The sequence below is a fragment of the Chrysochloris asiatica genome, unplaced genomic scaffold, assembly GCF_000296735.1.
Source record: "Chrysochloris asiatica unplaced genomic scaffold, ChrAsi1.0 scaffold00136, whole genome shotgun sequence".
Taxonomy (NCBI): domain Eukaryota; kingdom Metazoa; phylum Chordata; class Mammalia; order Afrosoricida; family Chrysochloridae; genus Chrysochloris; species Chrysochloris asiatica.
In genome coordinates this window covers 4,578,538-4,600,497 of record NW_006408654.1, presented here as the reverse complement: position 1 = coordinate 4,600,497, position 21,960 = coordinate 4,578,538, and the positions used below count along the sequence as shown (strand labels likewise).

At 39.8% G+C, this 21,960-nt stretch overlaps 1 protein-coding gene across 1 annotated transcript in view; it reads left to right on the top strand.

Annotated features, from left to right (window-relative positions):
• Nucleotides 1-21,960, top strand: part of SLC9A9 (solute carrier family 9, subfamily A (NHE9, cation proton antiporter 9), member 9) — a 1,149,796-nt gene that overhangs the window by 501,502 nt on the left and 626,334 nt on the right. The window contains exon 7 of the mRNA XM_006869862.1: nucleotides 18,334-18,472. Coding sequence (XP_006869924.1) covers nucleotides 18,334-18,472 — 139 coding nt within the window. The remainder of the gene's footprint in view (nucleotides 1-18,333; nucleotides 18,473-21,960) is intronic.

Genomic DNA, 21,960 nt, shown 5'->3' with positions numbered 1-21,960 from the left:
TCCAGGAGGGATGTGTAATCAAAAGGACTAAAAGCAGAAGTAATATAAACGCATGGACAGAAATCACCACATTGGAGCAGATATGTGGCTTTGGTTAACTTTTTCTGTTCCCTGTCCCGCCAGAACAGCCACTGGAGGATCCCCGCTGCTAGCTTGTAGTGGGGGCAAGGGGCTTAGATGCAGCAACAGATAGGGGATGATGGATGACTTCAAAAAGCCGTTGCTGACTTTCTTACACTCTCCGTGCATAGGTGAGCTGCACCCAGCTGATTTTTATTGGGATTTCAAGCCAGGGTGGGGAGACTTAGGGCAGGGGGAAACTATGTCACCTCTTGCCCTTCTTCCCCACCCCCACGCCCACCCCTGGCTGGAGACACCGCTTTCCAAATGGGCCAGCCTGGCCCCTCCCTCTAAACTCTACAGTCACAGGAGCAACCCACAGTTCTGCAGGCAAGAGTCCCAAAATACGCCCCCTTCCTTATCCTTAGTAGTGCGATTTCTCAAAAATTTGAGTTCAGGAGACTTTATGATAGTTTAAAAACTGTGGGACTGGTACATGAATGCTTCCTTTGTGAGATTCCACTTGTTTTTCCCCGGAGCCCGTCCCTACCTTACTTCCCTAGCTGTCCTGCCATACCGGAAGCCTATCTCATTTATTTCTGCTCTAATCTTTATTATTTCTTTTCTTTTGGTGGCTGTAGGTTCCCTTTGTTGGTCTGTTTCTAATTGTTGTAGAGGCTTTGTTAATGTGTTAATTTTGGTTCTTTCTTCTTTTTGGATGTGTGCACTTATTGCAATAAATTGTCCTCTCAGCACCACTTTAACTGTGTCCCAAAGATTTTGGTATGTTGTGTTTTCCTTCTCATTTATTTCTAGGAACTTTGTGAATTCACATTTAATTTCTTCTACTACCCAGTCACTTTTCAGCAGGGTGTTATTTGGTTTCCATGTATTTGACTTCATTTCCTTGATCTTCCTATTGTTGATTTCTAATTTGATAGCATTGTGGTCTGAGAAGATGCTTTGTAGTATTTTGGTATTTGTAAATTTATGGAGATTTGTTTTGTGGCCAAAAACATGATCTCTTCTGGAGAATGTTCCAAGAGCACTGGAAAAGAATGTGTATTGTGCAGTTGTTAGGTTGAATGCTCTGAGGTCCAGTTGGCTGATTGTGTTGCTTAGTTCTTCTGTGTCTTTGTCAAGTTTCTTTCTGGTTGTTCTATCCATTTTTGAAAGCTGTGTATTAAAATCACCCACTATTATTGTAGATTCATCTATTTCTTTCTTCAAATCTATTAGAGTTTGCTTTATATATTTTGGAGCTCTATTATTGGGAGCATAGATATTTATTATGGTTATTTCATCTTGTTCAATTGTCCCTTTAATCATGATATAATGTCCATCTTTATCTATTATGCTGTTTTTTGCCTTAAAGTTTATTTTATCAGCGATTAGTACTGCCACTCCTGTTCTTTTTTTATTGCAATTAGCTTGGTATATTTTTTTCCATCCTTTGACTTTTAATCTGTTTTTGTCTCTGTGTGTGAGATGTGTTTCTTGCAGACAGCATAATGAAGGATCTTGTTTCCTTATCCATTCTGCCACCCTCTGTCTCTTAACAGGTGCGTTTAATCCATTTTCTGTCTTCCATCTCATCTATTCTACTCCTCTGTCCTTTCATAGTATTGTCTATTTCTGATATTCTGTTGTTGATCATTTGGACCTCTTTCTGTAGGTTTTTAATAGTTTCCAATGCTGTATTTATCTTATTTTGTTGTTCCTGTAGCACTTTCCTGACTTCTTTCTTATTTTTCTGAACTGCATTGTAAAGTGTTTTGAAACATTTTATAATCATTTTTCTGAATTCCTTCTCAGGCATTTCCAAGTCCTACCCTCCTTCCAGAATAGAGTCCAGGTCTACCTCTTGGTCATTTATCTCAGACATTTTATCTTGTTTCTGGACATGTGCTGATATGGTCATCCGCTTTTGCTTCTTGGACATGTTTAGTGTTTATCTGTGGCTTTAATACTTAATTGAGTATGTATTTGGTACTTTTTATGGTTTCTGATTACTTCCAGGAAGATGTGATCAGGATGTGGGCTTCCCTTTTCACTCTTCTTATTGCTTCACTCAGAGTAACTTTCATAGGTGTTGTCTGTTTCCCTGTTATATGGCAGTTGATATTGGTTCTTGCCTGGGTTTTGGTGTTTTATAGTGTGATTGTAGCTTGACTATATGGCAGCAGTTGCTGACTCTTCTTATGTATTATAGGGAGACAAAGAGTCCTTCAAAGGCAGAAGGTGGGGGGGCAGGGTATATAACAGCAAAACAGCACCAGTGGAAAAAAACAAGAGAAAGAAATTTTTTAAAAGACTAAAAAACAGCAACAACAAAAAATAGACTCAATACTGCAGTCTCTAATCACAGAAAAGGGAGAGAAGGGAGAGAATAAAGAGAAAAAAGAAAATCTGTAGCCTAATATGAGTATGACTTTAATGTCCTCTCTTCAGCTTATTGCTTTCAAAGCTGCCTGAGAGATTTCAAGATGCCAGTGTTTGTTATTATGCTATACCTCAGGCTTTAATTTAATTTTCGGCCTGTTTTGTTTTTAAACTCTCTTTCTCTACAGCCCTGTCCTGCCCTTTCCAATTTTAAAAAACAAAACAAAAGACAAAGAAGCAAAAAACGTTCTGGGCCTTCTCTTGGGCTGTTTATCTGTGCACATGCGTGGCAGAAGAACCCACCAGTGGTGAGGGTGGGGGTTTCCACTCACTCAGACTCCTCCTCTAGTCACCAGGATTGAGGTGGGCAAACAGTGGGCATGTTAATGACCCCACCCCCCAAAAAAGAAAAAAAAATCAGAACAAAGCAAAACTGACAAAGTGTATTGTCCACCTTTGCTACAAGGTTCCAGTGGTGTTTTTCCGTTGTGTTTCTGCTCCCCCTTTTGGTCTTGCCATTTGGTCTTGCCCAAGATGTCGATTCCGGGCCTCTGAGCCCAGCCCGGCTGATTCAAAAGTACTCAATGTTTTACTTCAACTTCAAGTTCCACAATCTATAAGCCTTCAAACCTTGAAAACATTCCTATCTATGTGATTCCAAGTTTTGGAGCTCTGTCCTGGGTCTGCTTTGCCTAATATTCTGTGGTATTACTGACAGCAAACTTCATTGCACCTCCACCCTAGCAGCCATCAAGCCTCGCCTCCTCCAGTCAATGCATCTTGATTACATGTTTGACCAGTTTCTGATTGAAAAAGTTGGTAAACTTTTTCAGTTTCATAATCACTGGCTTCAGTGCTTGGTGCAGAAATTTGAATAATAGTAGTGATATTAACTGGTCTTCCTCAAAGAGAAACGACTATTATCCCATCACAGACAGTACTGTACTTCAAGACAGATCTTGAAGTGCTCATTTCGACAATAAATGTAATGCCATTTTTCTTCAATGTGCTGTTCTCAGTATAGTAAGCCATATGATTGTCTGATTCAAAATGACCAATAACAATCCATTTCAGCTCATAAATGTCTATGATATTGATCTTTATGTGTTCCTTTTCATTTTTGACAACTTCCAGTTTTCCTTGATTTATACTTTATACACTCCACCTTTTGATTATAATTGGATGTTTACAGTTGTTTCTTCTCATTTGGAGTTGTGCTCCCATTGAATGAAAGTCCTGGAAACTTTGCTCCATTCAAGTCATTAAGGTCAATTCTACTTTGAGAAGGCAGCTCATCTTTGGTCATATTTTGAGTGCCTTCCAATTTGAGGACTCAAAATTTAGCACTCCAGGGATCTTGCCATCTTCCAACATTACATCAGACAATGTTCTGCTGCTATTTATAAAATTTTCAAACATTCAGAAGTGGTTTGCCTTCCTTTTTTCTAGTCTGTCAACCTGGAAACTTTGCTGAAACCTGTCCAGCTTCCAGCATCCAAAGTACAGCAAACTGACAGACGAGTGGTGGTAAACAAAAGTGTTCTTTGTTGTTAAGTGCCATGGAGTTGGTTCTGACTCATAGTGACTCAGTATAGGGTTTCTGAGGAGCAGCTGGTGGGTTTGAACTGTTGACCTTGTGGTTTGCAGTCCAGTGCTTATCCATAGCACCACACCAAAAGTCCAAACAAAATGAGGAATAGAAAGTAGGGTTGAGTCAGACCATAAGTTAATATACTCTTCATGGTATTACCTGCTACACCTCTTAAGTCTATCCACTATCCTCCTGTAAATACAACCCTCCAAAACTCAATGCTCTATATACGTGAGTGTCAAAAGCTGACCCTCTTTCTGCTCTGTCATTACTCACTTACCCATATGTTTTCCCAAATATTGCCTTCTAGCCCACAGCAACCACATGGGCTCCTTCCTGGGTAGGCAGAGTGCAAAAGGCCATTGTCTTCTTATTTCAAGTATCTCACATTGATTATTTTGTTATCCCTTTTTGTTTCACTTTCTTTTGAAAGTTGCTTACTTCAGCTTTAGACCACCCCTCCTGGTTCTATCCAGCAGTATTTGTGTACCCAATTGGTTAGTAGTTTTTTAACTTGTTGAAATCATGGACCACGTTGATTAGGAAATATAAATGAAAGAATCTCCTTTGCAGAAAAATGCATATGTGCATTTACAAACAATGGGTTCTCAATCCATTCCTGGATTCCCCAAATCATTGATTTCCTGCCTCCTTCCCCCTTTTTGGTTATCCACATACTGACTGTGGTTGGCTTATCTAGTTTTAACTTGAAACCTTCTACCAACTCCATTGCCCTCTAATTACTACCAAGTCTCTAGCCTACATACTCTCATAGCCTCTGGACTAGATATGCAAAAGCATCCTCCTGATCCTTCAAGCTGATTTCAATGCCTTGGACCCTAGCATCTGACACTAAGAAATACCTCCTGCTCCTCTACTATTTCAGCAACGTTCCTCCTCATAAATGAAGTGCTTGTCCTCATGCTTAGCGTCTTTATTACATGGGTGGGGAACACCTATTCATAGTTTGAGTTAGGAATTTCTCAATTCTGGAAAACTATATTGGTTTGAGGTTCAAATATATTTAAAGTCCACATTCTTATCTCTGTTAAAGCTGCACCTAAAGATCTAGTACCAGTGATGACTCTGCTGTGGAACTTTCTCATTCTGTGATCTCTACTTTATAGCAACTGCTAGAAATCTATAAAGTAATTTTAAGACATTATGTAGAAGCAAACTCTCTTTGGTAAGATTTGTTGTTCTGCAGGTCCCATGTTTCACATAAAATTGAAACAGTGGTGGTGAGTAAACTGCCTTGGTAAAATATATCAGTTAAAGAAGATAACTATGTACTTTGCTCCCAAACATAACCTTGAACTCAAGTGAAATTATCTGCAACTCTAAAAAGATGGACGCACATTCTTAATTAAATTAAACTGTGATTTGAGACCCAGATGCTCACTTAATTGCTAATAAATGGAAGGGAGGATGAAGGGTCTATGGGAATGAATCATCAGTGCAAATATTTTCTGGGAGTTGGCTTTTCACCAGGTTATACTCCAGCAGACTGTCCCAGGCAGCTGTTTATAATAGGAGTGAGGTTTGTCTAATGTAGGAATGAAAGGCTCCCAGATTGGGAAGGCAGCCCATTGCAAATGAAAAGTCCTTTGACCCAGCCAGAGGAAACAAGCATTTCATTCATTTGCTCCTCACTGTCCTCAGCACATGCATTTGTGAAGCACCGCTGGCCCTAATCCAAGCATGCACCTGTTTGCTGATACTGCTTTATCTCTATGTAGCATGCGGTGAGCTGTGAATTGGTGATTACCATGAAAGCAAACTCCAGTAGTGTCACGTTTTTTTCTTGATTGTTGCTAATCAGCCATTCCACACAACTTCATTAGACATCCTGTATTCACAAATATATATATATATATATATGTTGTTGTTGTTGTTAAGTGCCATCGAGTCGGTCCCGACCCATAGCGACCCTATACAGGGTTTCTGAGGTTGTAAATCTTTACGGGAGTAGAAAATCTTTCAGCACTGGACTGAAAGATTGGCAGTTAAAACCTACCAGCCACTTCTAAGAAACCCTATACAGGAAATATTACTTAGATTAATGTTTACTCACAGAGACCCTATACAGAGTCACTATGAGTCGAAACCAGTTCAGTAGCACTTAACAACAACAACAACTTCTAAAAATATGGAAGCATTTAGGAATTTCAATTCATGTGTCAGGGCACTATAAGAGTGTTCTATGATGGAATGAGTGATACACTTAGAATTAGGTTGAATATTGAACTCATGATTTTGTTAATGAGCCCTGTGGAGCAGAGGCTACCAGGGATAGTAACAAACAAGGTGATGCATGTCAACTGTAAACAACAGTTAAGCACAAAAGACCCAGGGTTGCCTTGCAAATCCAAGAGTTGTACTTCTAGTAGCCTTGCCAGGGAAAGGGACACCAAGAGAGGCATACCACAGAAATCCTATTGCTATACCTGAAGCAAAATATGTTCATGAAAAAAAAAAATATGTGTGTGTATATATATATATATATATATATATATATATAGAGAGAGAGAGAGAGAGAGAGAGAGAGAGAGAGAGAGAGAGAGCGCGCTCTGGTAGCATTGTGGTTACGAATCGGGCTGTGAACCTTAAGGTCAGTGGTTCGAAACTACCAGCTGCTCCACGGGAACAAGGTTGGTTGTTCAAACTCACCAACTGCTCCTTAGAAACCCTATACAGGGCTGCTGTTAGTCAGAACTGACTCGACAGGACTTAACAACAACAACAAATAGTAATATCAACAATAACAACCAATATTTATGAACTGCTTTCCATCTTCCAGTAGCATTCCAAACACTGTACATATGTTGACATATCAAATCTCTACTCTATGAAGGAAGCAAGATTATCATCATCTCTATTTTTTGTAGATGAAGACATAGATAAGTAAATATTAAAAAGGGACAGTAGTCACCATGTGGGGGAACAGGATAACACTATTTAAGAAAGCAGACCTAAGTTAGTGTTGGCAGGAATGCCAAGAGATAGGGATGTAGTTCCATATTGAAACCTCTCTAATACGGAGGAAAGAGATCTCCATTAACAAATGCTGGCCTAGAAGTAACACTAGGTTGTCAGCCAAACTTCTCATATTATAATAAATGTATAGGGAAATGCAATGTTTTTACTTGCACATCAACTTCCTGGATCTTACAATTCCAAGAGTGGTTTGGGCCACAATCCTAAAAAGATGAAGCATTTGTTGACTACACTCAGGTGATAGATGGAGGTCATTCCCTCCCTAGTTTGCATGTCGTACAGACTTTAATCAGTGAAACAGCAGTTGACTACCTACTGCATCATTTATTAGCAAGTTACCTCGGGCTAGCTATTTAACCTCCTCTAGTCTGTTTATCTGTGAAATGAGAATAATGCATTCTTCATTTGATGGTTAAAAGGATTAAATGAGGTGAAATATGCAAAGTTACTTAATCTGTCTAAGTGAACATTTCCTCATCTGTAGAATGGAAATAATAATTGAATCTACTTCAGGGAGTTACTATGATGAAAGGATGGTGTTTATAAAAAAAAAAAATATGCTTCCATAGTGCTAGGCATGTAGTCGGTGTACCAGAGTAATGAATATAGGGGCTAAGTCCTGGTGTGGCGCTATGGGTTAATGCGCCAGACTGCAGAGCCATTTCACCTGCAAGGTTGGTGTTTCAAGTTCACCAGCTGCTCCTCGGAAAACCTATATAGGGTCGCTATGTGTCAGAACCACCTCATTGGCACTTAACAACAACAACAAAGTGCAGCCAGAGTGCTCTTTGGAAGCCAAGATGGTCAAACTTCGTCTCGCATATTTTGGATATATTGTAAGGAGGGACCAGTTGCTGGAGAATGATATCATGTTTGGTAAGGTAGAGGGTCAGAGAAAAATAGGAAGACCCCCAATTAGATTGATTGGCCAAGTGGCAGCATCGATGGACTCAAGTGTGGCAACAGTAGTAAGGTTGGCCCAGGATCAGGCAGTGTTTCGCTTTGCTGTGCATGAGGTTGCTATGAGTTGGTACCAACTCAATGGCACCTAACAACAACAAGTATTTTTAGTGCTCAGTATATGTTGGGGAACCAGGACCCCTTCTCCATTTTCTGCTTTGGGGATTAATTTTTGGTCTTGCTTACACCTCTTTATGATTGTATTTTAATTTTAACTCTAAAAAGTTTAGTTTTCCATCTTTAGTGGCTATTAACCTACTTTTCTAATCTTTGTATGTATATAATGACTAAAAGTTCCACATATCACAGCACCCTTTGGAGCTAAGATTTCATTAATGAGGATTAAAAGAACTGTAAAGTTGGAGAAAGGGCCAAAATTCCCAGTAGATCATGAGAATTATTCACTCTCTCTCTCTCTTTTAAATGAATAGTCTCACAGTCCTAGGATTCAAATTTCTGTTTCTGCTTCAAGGAAAAAAGAAAAAGAAATAAGAAATGTATTTGCTGGTTACTTTTATCTTTGGGACTATCTCAAATTCACCTTCCTCTCAATATTAGGTGTAAGAGAAAATTTCTCAAAGCCTACAGACTAATTCAATTCTGACAGGACTTTTCAGGCTAAATTGCAAAGTAATTTAATATCTGCTCTCAAAGAAAATGCACACATAATTCATAACAAACCTCTTTTAACTCTTCTTCTCTTTAAACCAATTTTAAACTCAGTGCTCTCTTTGTCACCTTAAAGTTGGAACTTAATGGACCAGAGCTACTTAGGAATATGTCAAAGGGTTTGTACTATGCTGAAATTTGTAACCGTTCTTGATGTCATTATCAAACCAGCTCCAGCCTAAATAATTGGTGCCTTCACTGTATCCCCCTGTTGAAGTACTACTCTTTACTCACTTCATTCTTCATTCTCAGCCATTTTCAGTGACAGGATCTGCATTAGCACAAGAAAACCAAATACTCTATAGTCTTTTCCTGGTAGACCTGAAAGATGTTGGAAATGGTTATCAAGTCAGTCACTGTTGTGGGGAGTTCTTGGAGAGCACATTTTCTAGCTTAGTGCAAGAATTTCTTCCACCTGAAATATTCCATACCAATGTCTACCCTGCCTCATGCCTCCAGTGGCTGACCTGTCACATCTAGAAGAACATTTCAAGTGCTAAAATAGACAAATAGGTCCCACAAGACATTGCTCCTGATCCCATCTCCAGCTATGACTCCTACAAGTTTCTCTCTCCTTTATTCACCTCACTACAGTCACTCTACCAGCCGCTCCGCGGGAGAAAGATGAGGCTTTCTACTCCCGTAAGGATTTACACCCTCGGAAACCCTGTACAGGGTCGCTATGAGTCAGAACCGACTCGACGGCACTTAACAACAACAAACAGTCACTCTAGCATACCGGCTGTCTCCAGATCCACCAAGCTTGCATGGTCTTGAGGCCTAGAAAGCTCCCTCTCTCCATACACACTTCATCTTATTCATCCTTTTCAGAGAAGCCTTTTCCAGCACCATAACTAAAGCAGCACCCACCTTATCCTCTATCCCATCCCTTTATGCTGCTTTATTTTTCTTTTCACGCCCTTTCATTTTATCACATATCCTTTTGATTAGTTGTTTAATATGTGTTTTCTCCACTGGGATGTAAGAAACCTAAAGTTAGGATTGTTTTGTGTCCTGATTTATCATCTATGTCTGGAACAATATCTACACATAGTGGTGGTGGCGGTATGCCGTCAAATTGGTTCTGACCCATAATGACTCATTGGGAGGGTTTCTGAGACTGTAAAGCCTCATCCTTCTCTTGTGGAGTGTCTGGTAGATTTGAATTGTGAACTTCCTGTTAGCAGCACAGCTGGTGTTCCACTACGCTACCAGATCTCCTTACACATAGTATATATACTCAATCAATATTTTTTAATGAAATGAATCAACTAATTCAACCTGATATTGTATTATTCTGGTACAGCCACGATATGCCATCCAACCTGAGGGGTCTTCAAAAAGCTCATAGAAATGTATATTATGAAAAACTATGCATGGATTTAAACACAAAAATCTTGTACCAAATTATACTTGTGACAACATGGCTGAAAAGAATCAAGTCTGAGGCAGTAAGAAGCATAAGATATCAGTTTCAAAATAGCCCCTATCAGAGCAACATGAACTCTGCTAAAATCTAAGCAAGAACAAACATCAAACTTATGGTGAAGCTTGGATGGAAGAATGGCAAAATCGTTGGTGCTTTATGAAAAGTTTATGGGGACAACACTCCAAAGAGATCATCAGTTTACAAATAGATAACTTGTTTTAAGAAGGGCCTAGATGATGTTAGGAGTCCTGGTATGGCACTCTGGGGTAATGATTAGACAGCAAAGTTGGTATGAACTGCAAGGCTGGCAGTTCAAGCTCACCATCTGCTCCTTGCAAACCCTATGCAGGTTTGCTATGGCTCAGAACTGACTTGACAGCATTTAACAACAATAGTTGATGCTGGGGAGCTCAGTGGCCCCATACGGTAAGCAGTGGACTGTAAACCACAAGGTCCACATTTCAATCCTGCCAGCTGTTCTGTTGGAGAAACATGAGTGTTTATGCTCCCATGAACACTTAAAGCCTCAGAAACCTTACACAGAAACTGACTCAACGACACTTAACAATAGCAGATGCTGTTGAAAGAGAAATCCACAGCAGAGGATCATCTACATCCATTTGCAAGGAAACAATCTTGTTTGTGTCCTAATTGAAGAGGACTGATTATTACATATCAGAAACAACAGCTAAAACTGCAGACATCTCAAATGGTTCTACTTATAAAAGCCTGACTGAAAACTTCAAGTTGAGCAAACTTGCTGCTTGATGGGTGCCCAAACTCTTGCGCCTAGATCAGCTACAGAAAAGACCAGAGCTTTTGATGGAAATTTTAAGCATGGAAAATTTAAAGAAGATCCTGAAACATGTTAGAAAAATTGTAACAGTAGATGAAGCAGAGCTTTACCAGTACAATCGTGAAAATGAAGCACAATCAAAGCCATGGCTACTGTGAGGGGAAGTGGTCCAGTCAAAGCAAAAGGAGAGCAGTAAAGAGCAAAGGTCATAGCAACAGTTTTTTGGGAATGCTCAAGTCATTTTAATTGTTGGTTTTCTAGAGGACCAAAGAACGATAGCATCTACTTATTATACAAGTGGTTTGGGAAACTTAGTCAAAGTTTTAGAGGAAATACTCCCAGGAAAGTTTTACCAGAGAGTCCTTCTCCCCTATAACAATGCCCTTGCTCATTTCTGTCATCAAACAAGGGCATTTTGTGACCATTTCCATGGAAAATCATTAGGCATCCATCTTACAGTCCTGATTTGACTCTTTCTGACTTCATTTTGTTTCCTAATTCTAACAAATCTTTAAAGAGCACCCATTTTCTTCAGTTCAGAATGTAAGAAAGGCTGCACTGACTTGGTTAAATTCCCAGGACTCTCAGTTCTTTAGCAATGGACTAAACCGTATCATTGCTTCCAAACTGTCTTTACCTTGGTACAGTTTATGTTGACAAAGTTTATAGTTTCCATTTTCTTTTAACTTTTATTTTAAAAGTTAATTTTTTATTCTATTTTCCATTAACTTTTTGAAATTCACTCACATTTCTCCCAATATTCTCCATAACTTTTCCTCTTATACCAGTTATCAATATGGTAAAATGAACTTTATCAAGGATTTAGAAAATTTTCAGAAGTTAATTTACTCTCTGTTATGAATTGAGATTATTAGGGAGCAGTCATTAATGAAATAGTCTCCTAGAAGCTGTAAGAGTTAGTTAATGTGCCTTTTCAAACATGCAGTTCTCCCATCAGGGTCATCGGCCCTTGGGAAGGTGAAACTCTGTGGGTTCTTACTCAAGCTCAGTGAACTTCTGGCCCAAACCTCTTATTATTAAGAGGTAGCCCTTCGAACTTCCCAGGGTGCTTGGAATGCCCCCCACTTCCTAGAGTCATTATGTTTTACAACAGGTTCTTTTGACAGAGCTTCATAGCCTTTGGCAGAACATAAGCCAGAAAAATGAGTAAGCAGATGCCAGAGTGAATTCCAATGTGTACACACAGTTCTTGGTCCCATAAAAATCAATTCCTTATTCATAATTAAGCAACTTCTCTGAGACAGGGTAGGTTGCTACAGTTATTAAAAGATAAATAATAGATAAGGATCCACTTGTTTCTTTTTCTTTGTCTCTTTCCTATTTTTTTAAGGGGTAGAATTTTCACCACAAGATGGTACTGTAATTATTTTTCTTCTACGTGTTTCTTACCTACAATGTCCACATCCAACTAAACAGAGCAGCTTTTACATATTTTCATTACCCCTCTAGGTTATGGCCTTAAAAGTAAAATGACAAAGCAACTCTTGATGGGAAGAGAAGAAACTGGAAATCCTCCCTTATCAGTCACAAAAGTGTACCTGGGTTGGGGGTAAGACCTTTTCCTGCTGTCTAGATTGTGTTGTTGTTAAGTGCAGTCAAGTCAGTTCCAATTCATAGCCATCCTGTATAGGGTTTCTGAGGAGCAGTTGGCAGGTTTAAACATCTGATGTTGCAGTTCAAACTGACCTTTTGGTGTAGTGCTTATCCTACAGTGTCACACCAGAAGGTAGCACCATTTTAAGTGTTTTGTGAACACATCAATTAATTTAACTCCAGGAGGAAGCTACTATTATCATCCTTTTACAAGACAGTAAGATATAGAGAAGTTAAGTAACTTTTTCAAAGTCACAAAGCCAGTAAGTGGCAGAGCTGAATTTGCACCCATATTTCAAATTTCGTGATCTTAATGACTCAGCTGGCAGGCCCATTCCCTGCAGGAACATCGTATCGATGAAAAGATGGGTTGTTGAGAAACATTGGGGTCATGATAGCCTTTGTTTCTTATATGGTACAGTGAGGAAAGTCATTCTTATTCATATTGTTTTCATCAGAGGAATTTGGGATACTTTATCCATTTTGAAATGTTTGAATAAAAGATGCTGTACACATTTTTTTAAAAAGAATGCAATAACCTATCATCAAACTAACATTTGCTGAATATCCTGTTCCTGAACAGAATGAATCAATAACCTGGATTTATTTTCAATTTATGAGATGAATATTTAAACACTGCTATGTATATCTGATCCTGTCATTTTCAAGGATGTTGGTTCCATATAACTCAATGATCCTTTCCCAGAAATGTAGAACTTGTGGATCCATCTTCACCAGCTAGTGTTACAAATAATGCCTCTTCAGAGTGGACTCCCAAAGAACAAAGAAGCAGATTAACAGAAAGTCCTCTTCCTCTACCCAGTTCTCCCTACCCTTGGCAGCATCTGCATCCATAACGTTTCAAGAATTTCCTATGAGGCCGGGGAGGATGTGTTTACTCCTTAAGTCCAAAGAGCTGAAATTGTTGGAATTGTAAGACTCCATACCTGCTATTCCAGTCCATGGTTGGTTCCAAAAGACAACCTCTTCAGTTACTGCTCCTGCAATCCAGAGGCCTGGTGTTATAGCTGAAAACCAGAGTCTGTAGAATTGCCCTCTTTGTCTGGGACTAAAGCCAACAATCCAGGCAGATGGGAGAAAACCAGCCTTCCTACATTACACAAGGAAGCTCCTGCTTCCTTGGCCTCATTCCTCACTCAAAGCAAGAGGATTTTTTTCTGCAGACCGTTCCCTCAGTTGCCCATTAACCAGGGAAATGCAACTCAGGCCGAACCTCCTTGCTTATTTCTTGACCTTAAAGCAGATTGCTGCTCAGGCTGCTGGGAATGTTCCTTCTTTCCTTGATTTGCCCATCTAAAGACTCTAGACTAAATACAAGAAACTTGTAGCCTCACTCCATGGCCATTTTTCAGGAGTGCCTCTATGGTGTCTTTTCTCCTTGAAGATCCTTCTGTTTCCATGGAAGTGACCAGTGCTCTCCAGCAACCTCAAAGCTGGGTGTGAGGGGAGCCACACCCTACCTACCCACAATTGGAACCCAGGCCTGGTTGGGGCACTACACTCTAACATATGTTACTGTGAGGCTTGTGGAAGTTTGCAACAGATTGATAATGATGATGATCATCAACATTGATTGAATGTTTGAGTGCATGTAATAAACACTCAATGAATAGGGTAAATATAGAGTTTTAAATAGAGCTTCTCGTATGCTTACAACATTGCTGAGTGATAAGTACTGTCATTACCTCCATTTTACAGATGATGCACTGAGCCTGAGCATGATTAAGTAATTTGGTCAAGGCCATATAGCCAATAAGTGTAGAATTTTTGATGCATAGTTAGAAGGAACCAGGGTCACCTTTATGTTGGCAGTGATCACTCTTTAATATCCAACTGTCTGACTACGGCATACCCAACAAAACGTTTTGTAGATGATGATTCATTTCAAGAGGTGACTAGCTTTTGCAAGTATCCTTCTTGCCTGCATTTCTTCTCTCTTTACTTTCTGCTTTCCAGTCATCTGACATTCATTCAGTCAATTTTTTTATAGTCTGTGCTGTGTCCATCATCAGTATGTGTTGTGAGTACAGAAAACACACACACACAAAACAAAAAACAAAAAACAAAAACAAAAACAAAAACAAAAAAAAAACAGTAGATGCTTAAGGTCCTGGTGGAAGTCAAGAATGAGAGCAGATTTCTGTGAGAAGCCCTTATTCTCTTCTGCTGGTGGGATAGAAGTGGGTGCTCCTGCCTCATGCAATAGGCTCTGTTTTTATCCTTGAGTACAGGAAGATGGAACTCCTGGTGTGATGCTGTGGGCTAATGCACTAGACTGCAAAGTCCATCTGAACCTCAAGGTTAATTGTTGAAGCTCACCAGCAGTTCCTTGGACACTCTATACAGGGTCAATGTGGGTCGGAACTAACTCAACGGCACTTAACAACAACAATAACATAGGAAGATGTGCCCATGACCATGTCAGACATAACTCCTATTGTCCTGTTGGTCAGCCTGACACTGTCACTTTACTATGTGTTCCTCCCAGCAACATGACATTTTTAAGAAAGAAGAAGAAGTCTACATTTTGAACTTAGTACTATGTGATCTTGGGCAGATCATATAATTTCTCTGGTCTTTATTTTATATTAAAAAGAAAAGGAAAAAAGAAGGATAATAATATCTGCCTTGTTTACCATGTAGAAATGTCATAGGACCACTGAAGTCACAATGTAGACATAAGGCTACAAGTATTATATAAAGGGGAATGCTTTTGTATACTGTGAATATAGAAGTCAAGGTTCTGAGTGTTGTTACCTTCATTCACCTTTATTCCTCCTCTTCCCTGACTCTCATCCACATACAAGCTTCCTGGGTTCCAGCCACCATAACCACCTAGCTGTGCTCTGGAATGTGCCCTGAACTGGCCACCCTCCTCGTCTTTCTTTGCACTCTTTCTGCTTCCTAGAATAACTTCTCCCCATCACTGTCCACTGCCTACATTTCTCAAATGCCATCTCCTCCACCTTAAAACAATATCCCTTCCTCTCGAGGACTATTGACTGCCTTGTATTGCCCACAATGTCACACACTTGGCATTGGGATAATAGTTGTCATCTACATCTTAGGCTTCTCTGCCTAATTATGTTTTGTGTGTAAACGTTTGGTCCTATCCTATGTCGTTATTCCCATAATGCTTATCTTTAAATCAACTCATTTTTTATTCAAATGCTCTTGGATATTGAATAAAAAAATGAGTTGATTTGAAGATAAACATTATGGGGATTATGCCATAGAATACGACAGAAAGATGTGATGGTGGTGCTCCAAGTTTGGAAGCCCCAGGGCAGAAAAATCCTTCAGGGCAGTGTGTGGGAAGCCCTAGACAGAAAAACTCCTTCTGGGAAGTGTGGAGGTGAAGAGAAGGGTGAAGCAATGAGGTGCTGTGGATCCTAACTATTGGTAGATTGTTGCTATGTTTGCTTGAGTAGGTTCCAACTCTTAGTGACCCTTCAGAAATAAATGGAAATATTTACATAGCTGCATTACTGTACACAAATCCTTGCTGAGAGGAGTGGATGCAAATGCAGTGTTTTCTTATTCCTACTGGAGTCCTAAAGGAGCTCTGGTAGTGTAGTGGTTACAAATCGGGCTGCAAATTGCAAGGTCAGCAGTTCGAAACTACCAGCTGTTCTGCAAGAGAAAGATGAGCCTTTCTGCTCCCATAAAGATTTACAGCCTCAGAAAACCTGTACAGGTTCGCTATGAGTCTGAACCAACTCCATGGCACAGAGCCACCACCAACCACTGGAGTCCTGGTGTGGCATTGTAGGATAAGCACTGGACTGCTAACTACAGTGTTGTTGCTTCAAACCCACCAACTGCTTCTTGGTCACCCTATATAGGGTCGCTATGAATTGGAACCAACTGGACAGCACTTAACAAGAACAACAACAGTTTCCTCTAGGAGCACTAGTTGCACAGTGGTTAAGCATTATGATGCTAAACCAAAAGATCTGCAATTTGAACTCACCAGTTATTCACCAGAAAGAAGACCTGGCCATCTGCTCCTGTCAAGATTTCCATCTAGGAAACCCTATGGGACAGTTCTACTCTGTCCTGTATGGTCACTGTGAGTCCTAGTCCACTCAACAGCACAGTGTTTTCTCTGTGGATGATAGAATACACTGGTGGGTGTCAGTACAAACAGCCAGCCTCACAGGCTGGGGATCAGGGCGAGCGGATTTTAACCTCATTTCCCAGGACTGTCAGATACAGAGCATCCAAATGGAGGGTTGCTTTTCTTTCTTTCTTTTATTTTTTTCTGCAAAGCATAACACTTTACAAAGAGAAAAACACTTCAAAGCAGTCCTTTTTTTTCTGCATAAATTTCAGGGCCTCATTCAAGATCCACATTCATCTTCCTTATCCAATTACAGGATCAAAGCAGAAGCAGTTGGCCTACTTCAGGGATTTAAAGACATCGAGGGAAAAACTTAGAACATTTAAAAATACCTTTTTTTTTTTTTATGCCACAGGTCTTCCCATTAGAAAATCTGAACTCCCTGCTCTCAGCTAGTCTCTGGATACAGAGTCAGGGCGGATTATTAATGTGTTCTAATCACCCGAGCCATAAAAGATTCTCTTATGTCTCTAAAATATCCAATGTAATCTCAATTTGCTATGTCTAGCATACAGTTTTGACTCCTGGTGTTGAGCTTTAGGACCAACACTGGACCAGCAAACCACATGTCAGAGGTTCAAACCCACCAGCTACTACTCAAAAACCCTGTAGAGTGTTGCTATGAGTGAAAACCAACATGATGGCACTTAAAAACAAGAAGTATATATTTTGCTCTTGATACTGCTTCAGCTTTCCCTCCAGAGCCCATTGCCAAAGTCTTGATTTCTTCCTGATTAGTTTTAAAGACCCCCATATGTTAAAATGAAAATAATAATAATACACACATACACAAAAAACTGAAATGTTACTTGATTTATCTCCTCAAAAATACTGGTTTCAGCACATCTGTTCATTATTAATGCTACAATATGGAATTCATACTTCGTAAAATAGGGCACACCTTATCCTCAATATAAACACATTGGGATTTGAAGCACTGGTTTGAAAAAAATAAAAAAACAAATATGACATCCTCAAAAATATTTAAGTGAACACTCTGCCTGTTGGTAGATTGATTTTTCTCTATGGAGATAAATCTGTTGGCCGCCACCAGAATTGGGGTATAAAAGATGACCTCGGGTAGTAGTTGCCATTTGTCTTGTTGGGAAAATGAGGGCTTTGTTTCTCCCTGGAGGTTAATACTGTGATGCTCCTAGTACCGTTGGGGCTCTGTTTCTGAAGGGCTACACTGGAGAAGAGGAATGCTTTGTGGTTTATGACAAGATCTCAGCAGGATAGTTTGTGCACACTGTGATTTGTATCACCCATTTGTGCATAGGCCATAAAAGTGCACTTTTTATCAGGAACATTTGTGAATATATAACGGCACTGAAGACATATGGCCACTAAATAATTCACAGTTATCATCTTCTCAGCAGATTCCTTATACACCTACCATGTTTTAATGCCTACTTTGCTTAGAAACAATATTTTTACGGCCCTTCCAATATAAAACTGTTTACTGACTGGTAGCAATATATGAATACCATGAGATTGGGCTGTAAGAAAGGGGAATGCTTTCTACCTCCTTCAGTAGTCCCATAAACTCTCATGCCTAAACTCTTCCAACTATCAGCTGACCTTATAGGAAAAAATGCACTGCCTGAAAAATGTGTGCTGAATTCTGACTTCTGGTATTAAAACAGTAAGATGGAAATCACTGACTAATCTTCACATTCTTCTTTTTTCAGTTCAATATCCATTTACAGCCCCAAGGAGAATCCAAATACGTTTGATGCTGCAGCATTCTTCCAGTGTGTGGGGAATTTCCTGGGGATCTTCGCTGGATCGTTTGCAATGGGATCTGCATATGCTATTGTCACAGCACTGATATCCTTTGTCTGTATGTCAAAATCTGTGGATTTAAGAGTCAGGCAATATCTGTGCAATGGAACTGAGGATGAACAACTCTCGAGTCAGTAAAGGACCAGTTTGGTTGACTGTGATACAGTAATTCTGGACCTATCTTGCTTTTGAGTCATCCCTGGAAACGCAGTGACAAAGGGTCCTAGTCCTTCTGATGTGCAAGGTCTGTTCTGGTACTGTTGATACTGGCTGGGATATCAGCAGTCATTTTAAAAATTCCCATCCAGAAAAAGTAGTGGATAAAATGAATCAGAATTGTCCATATGAGAAGAAAAATTGATAACCAAGGATCAAAAACAGGACAGATTGGACTAGGAGTGAGAAACTGGGTATGGTCTCCTCTTTTCCCAATTTGCCAATTGCTAGTTCAGAGGGTAGGCCAAAGCCAAAAATCACTGTGGTTTTAAATAAGTATCCAAAGCAACTTATGAAAATGATAAGGAAATGATGTGTTTGCCACATCTGGGCTACAGAGTTGTCTGACTCCTTCTTTTGCAGTAAGAATGGGAGATGTGTAGAGTCCCTGGGGGACAGAACTATGGAATGAAAGATCCTGAAGGTTGAAGTGAGTCTGATAGACTGTTCACTCAGAGAAATTGTGAGTAGAGTGATTTAGAGATGAGCAGGAAAACCAGAAGAACAATGCCAAGTGTGAGGGCAGAATGGAGACCACAGAAAAATCCAACACAAAGGATCATGGGCCCAATCCTTGGGCAAAGGGAAGGAAAGAGATTGCAGGAGTCCAGTTCAAGAAAGGCCAAAATGTTAGGATCTTTTTCCATGGAAATTCACCCAGAGATTTATTGATCATCCATTAAAAGGATATACAAGGAGACTTCAAACAAATTCATTGAAGAAAATCCATTTTTCCATGCAGTTTTAGAAGCCCTCTCATATAGGTAGTCCTCAGATTACAGCATATTCTGATAAATGTTTCTAAGAAGAGTTGTTGTTGTTAAGTGCCATCTAGTTAGTTCCGATCTATAATGACCCTGTATAGGGTTTCCGAGGAACAGCTGGTGAGCTTGAACTGCCAACTTTGCAGTTCAAATGGCTTTGCAGTCTGGCTCATTAACCCACAGTGCCACATCAGGACTCCTTAAGAAAAGTTAGAAGCTGAAAAAAACATGAACCCTACATTCAATTGGTTACAAGTTTGGAGATAAGCTACATACTATAGAATAACAGTGAGACACAGAGTGGGGGCATGGCCTGAAAGAAAGGTAAGATGGGCAAAGTTATAGTAATAAGTAATTAAGGAGGGAAAGACCAACTTTCTTTAAGATATGGAGCTGGGACTGGTATGGCACATTGATAAATGTACCTGCAAGGACCACAGGGCTCAGGCTGGTGAAAATTGAAGATGAGGGGTACAGGTGGGATGGAATCAACTGTGGAGCATCATGGGGGTGTTAGTCAAAGGATTCTGAGATTTTTTTCTGTAAGCCACAAGGTGAGTTGCCTACAGAAGTTTTCTGCTTAGCAGAGTGACAAACAGAAAGTCCTGTTTTTAAAACATAAATGTGGAACTAGTACATAGGACCAATCGGAGGTAGGAAGATCCCAATCAAGGAAAGCTATAATGATGAACTGTCTATAACAACACCAAGTTTGGTAAGGAAGCAACAGGAAAGAGCCCGCCATTTAGCAGGAACACTTTCTAGGACTTGTTAAGTGCCTTTGAGTCAGTTCCAGCTCATAGTGACCCTGCATAGGGTTTCTGAGGATCAGCTGGTGGGTTTGGATTGCCGACCTTGTGGTTTGCAGTCTAGTGCAGATCCTGTAGCACCACAAGACTGATTAATAATAAGAGATAAAGAAGCAAAGGGAATTAAACAACACTTCAAGGATTTTCTCTGGAAATCTTAGAGAATGGCACTGCCTTTGATAGAAATACAGTGAAATGAGAAGAGGTGGGACTGGCTTCTAACAAAAATAATAGGTAATGCCCTACCAAGTACTTATGATACATCAGGTTCCTTGCCACTTGTTTTATATGCACTATCTCATTTAATTTTCACAATGTTGATACCACACAGATATTATTTTTATTGAATACTGAAGTTTAGAAAGGGTACATGATGGTCCAAGGCCATGCAGCTGGAAAATGATAGAGCAGAAAGAGATTAGAATCCAGGCATTAAAACCTCAAAGCAGAGTGTGCTCTTAATCATAACTTCTTGATGCCTCTTAATTATTGAGTGGTAATGGTGGTCCTAATGTGGTGCTGTGGGTTAATGTACTGTACTTACTGAAAAGTCAGTTTGAACCTCAAGCTCATGAGTCACTCCTTGGAAACCCTATACAGGGTCACTATGAGTTGGAACCAAATCAGTGGCACTTGCCAAGAAAATAACAATGGTGATCCTGTGGGTTAGGCACTTGGCTGCTAATTGCAAGGTTGGTGGTTTGAACTCACTGATCACTCCATGGGAGAAAGATGAGACTGTCTGCTCCTATAAAGACTGGCAAACTTGGAAACCTTAGGGAACCATGCTACCCTGTCCTACAAAGGATCACTGTGAGTTAGAATCAATTCAATGGCAGTGGGTTTGTTTGGTTTGGATTGTGATGAAGGTCACATGTTGCTTGGGATAGTGATGAACAGCAACTTTTGCTAAATGTATAAAATGTGACAGGGTCTTTATATGGATTCCTTCATTTGAATCAACCCTGTAAAACAAATTATTATCTTCACATTACACATGAGGAAACTGAAGTTCAAGGAAGTTAAGTATCTCACCTGAAGCCAAATATTAGTAATAATGAGCATGGTAATAATATCATCTAATACTTATTGAAAGCTTTACTACATTATAGCTATTGCCCTGAATATTTTGCATAGATTATCTCAGATTTTACAAAAATCCTGGCAGGTAGATAATGTTATTATCCAACTTTACAGTGGAAGAAATTCATATACATAAAGATTAAGCAACTTGTCTAAGCCTATACACAAAGTATGCTATAAGGCCAGGACTCAAATCTGACTTTTTGGCTCTAATCTGCAATAGGTTGTTAGTGTTGTTGTTAAGTGTCATCAGGTCAGTTCTGGTTCATAGGGAATCTGCAATAGGTGGTGTTAGTAGTGTGCCATGGAGTCTGTTCCAACTCATAGCAACCCTGCATAGGGTTTCCAAGACTGTAAATCTTTATGGAAGCAGAAAGCCTCATCTTTCTCCTGTGGAACTGCTAGTAGTTTTGAACTGCTGACTGTGACGTTAGCAGTCTGACTCATAACCACTATGCTACCAAGCTCCTTCTGCAATAGGTGGTGGTAGTGGTTATGTGCCATGGAGTCAGTTCCAACTCATAGCGACACTGTGCAGGGTTTCTGAGGCTGTAAATCTTTATGGGAGCAGAAAGCCTCATCTTTCTCCTGTGGAATAGCTGGTAGTTTCAAACTGCTGACCTTGCAGTTCACAGCCTGATTTGTAACCACTATACTACCA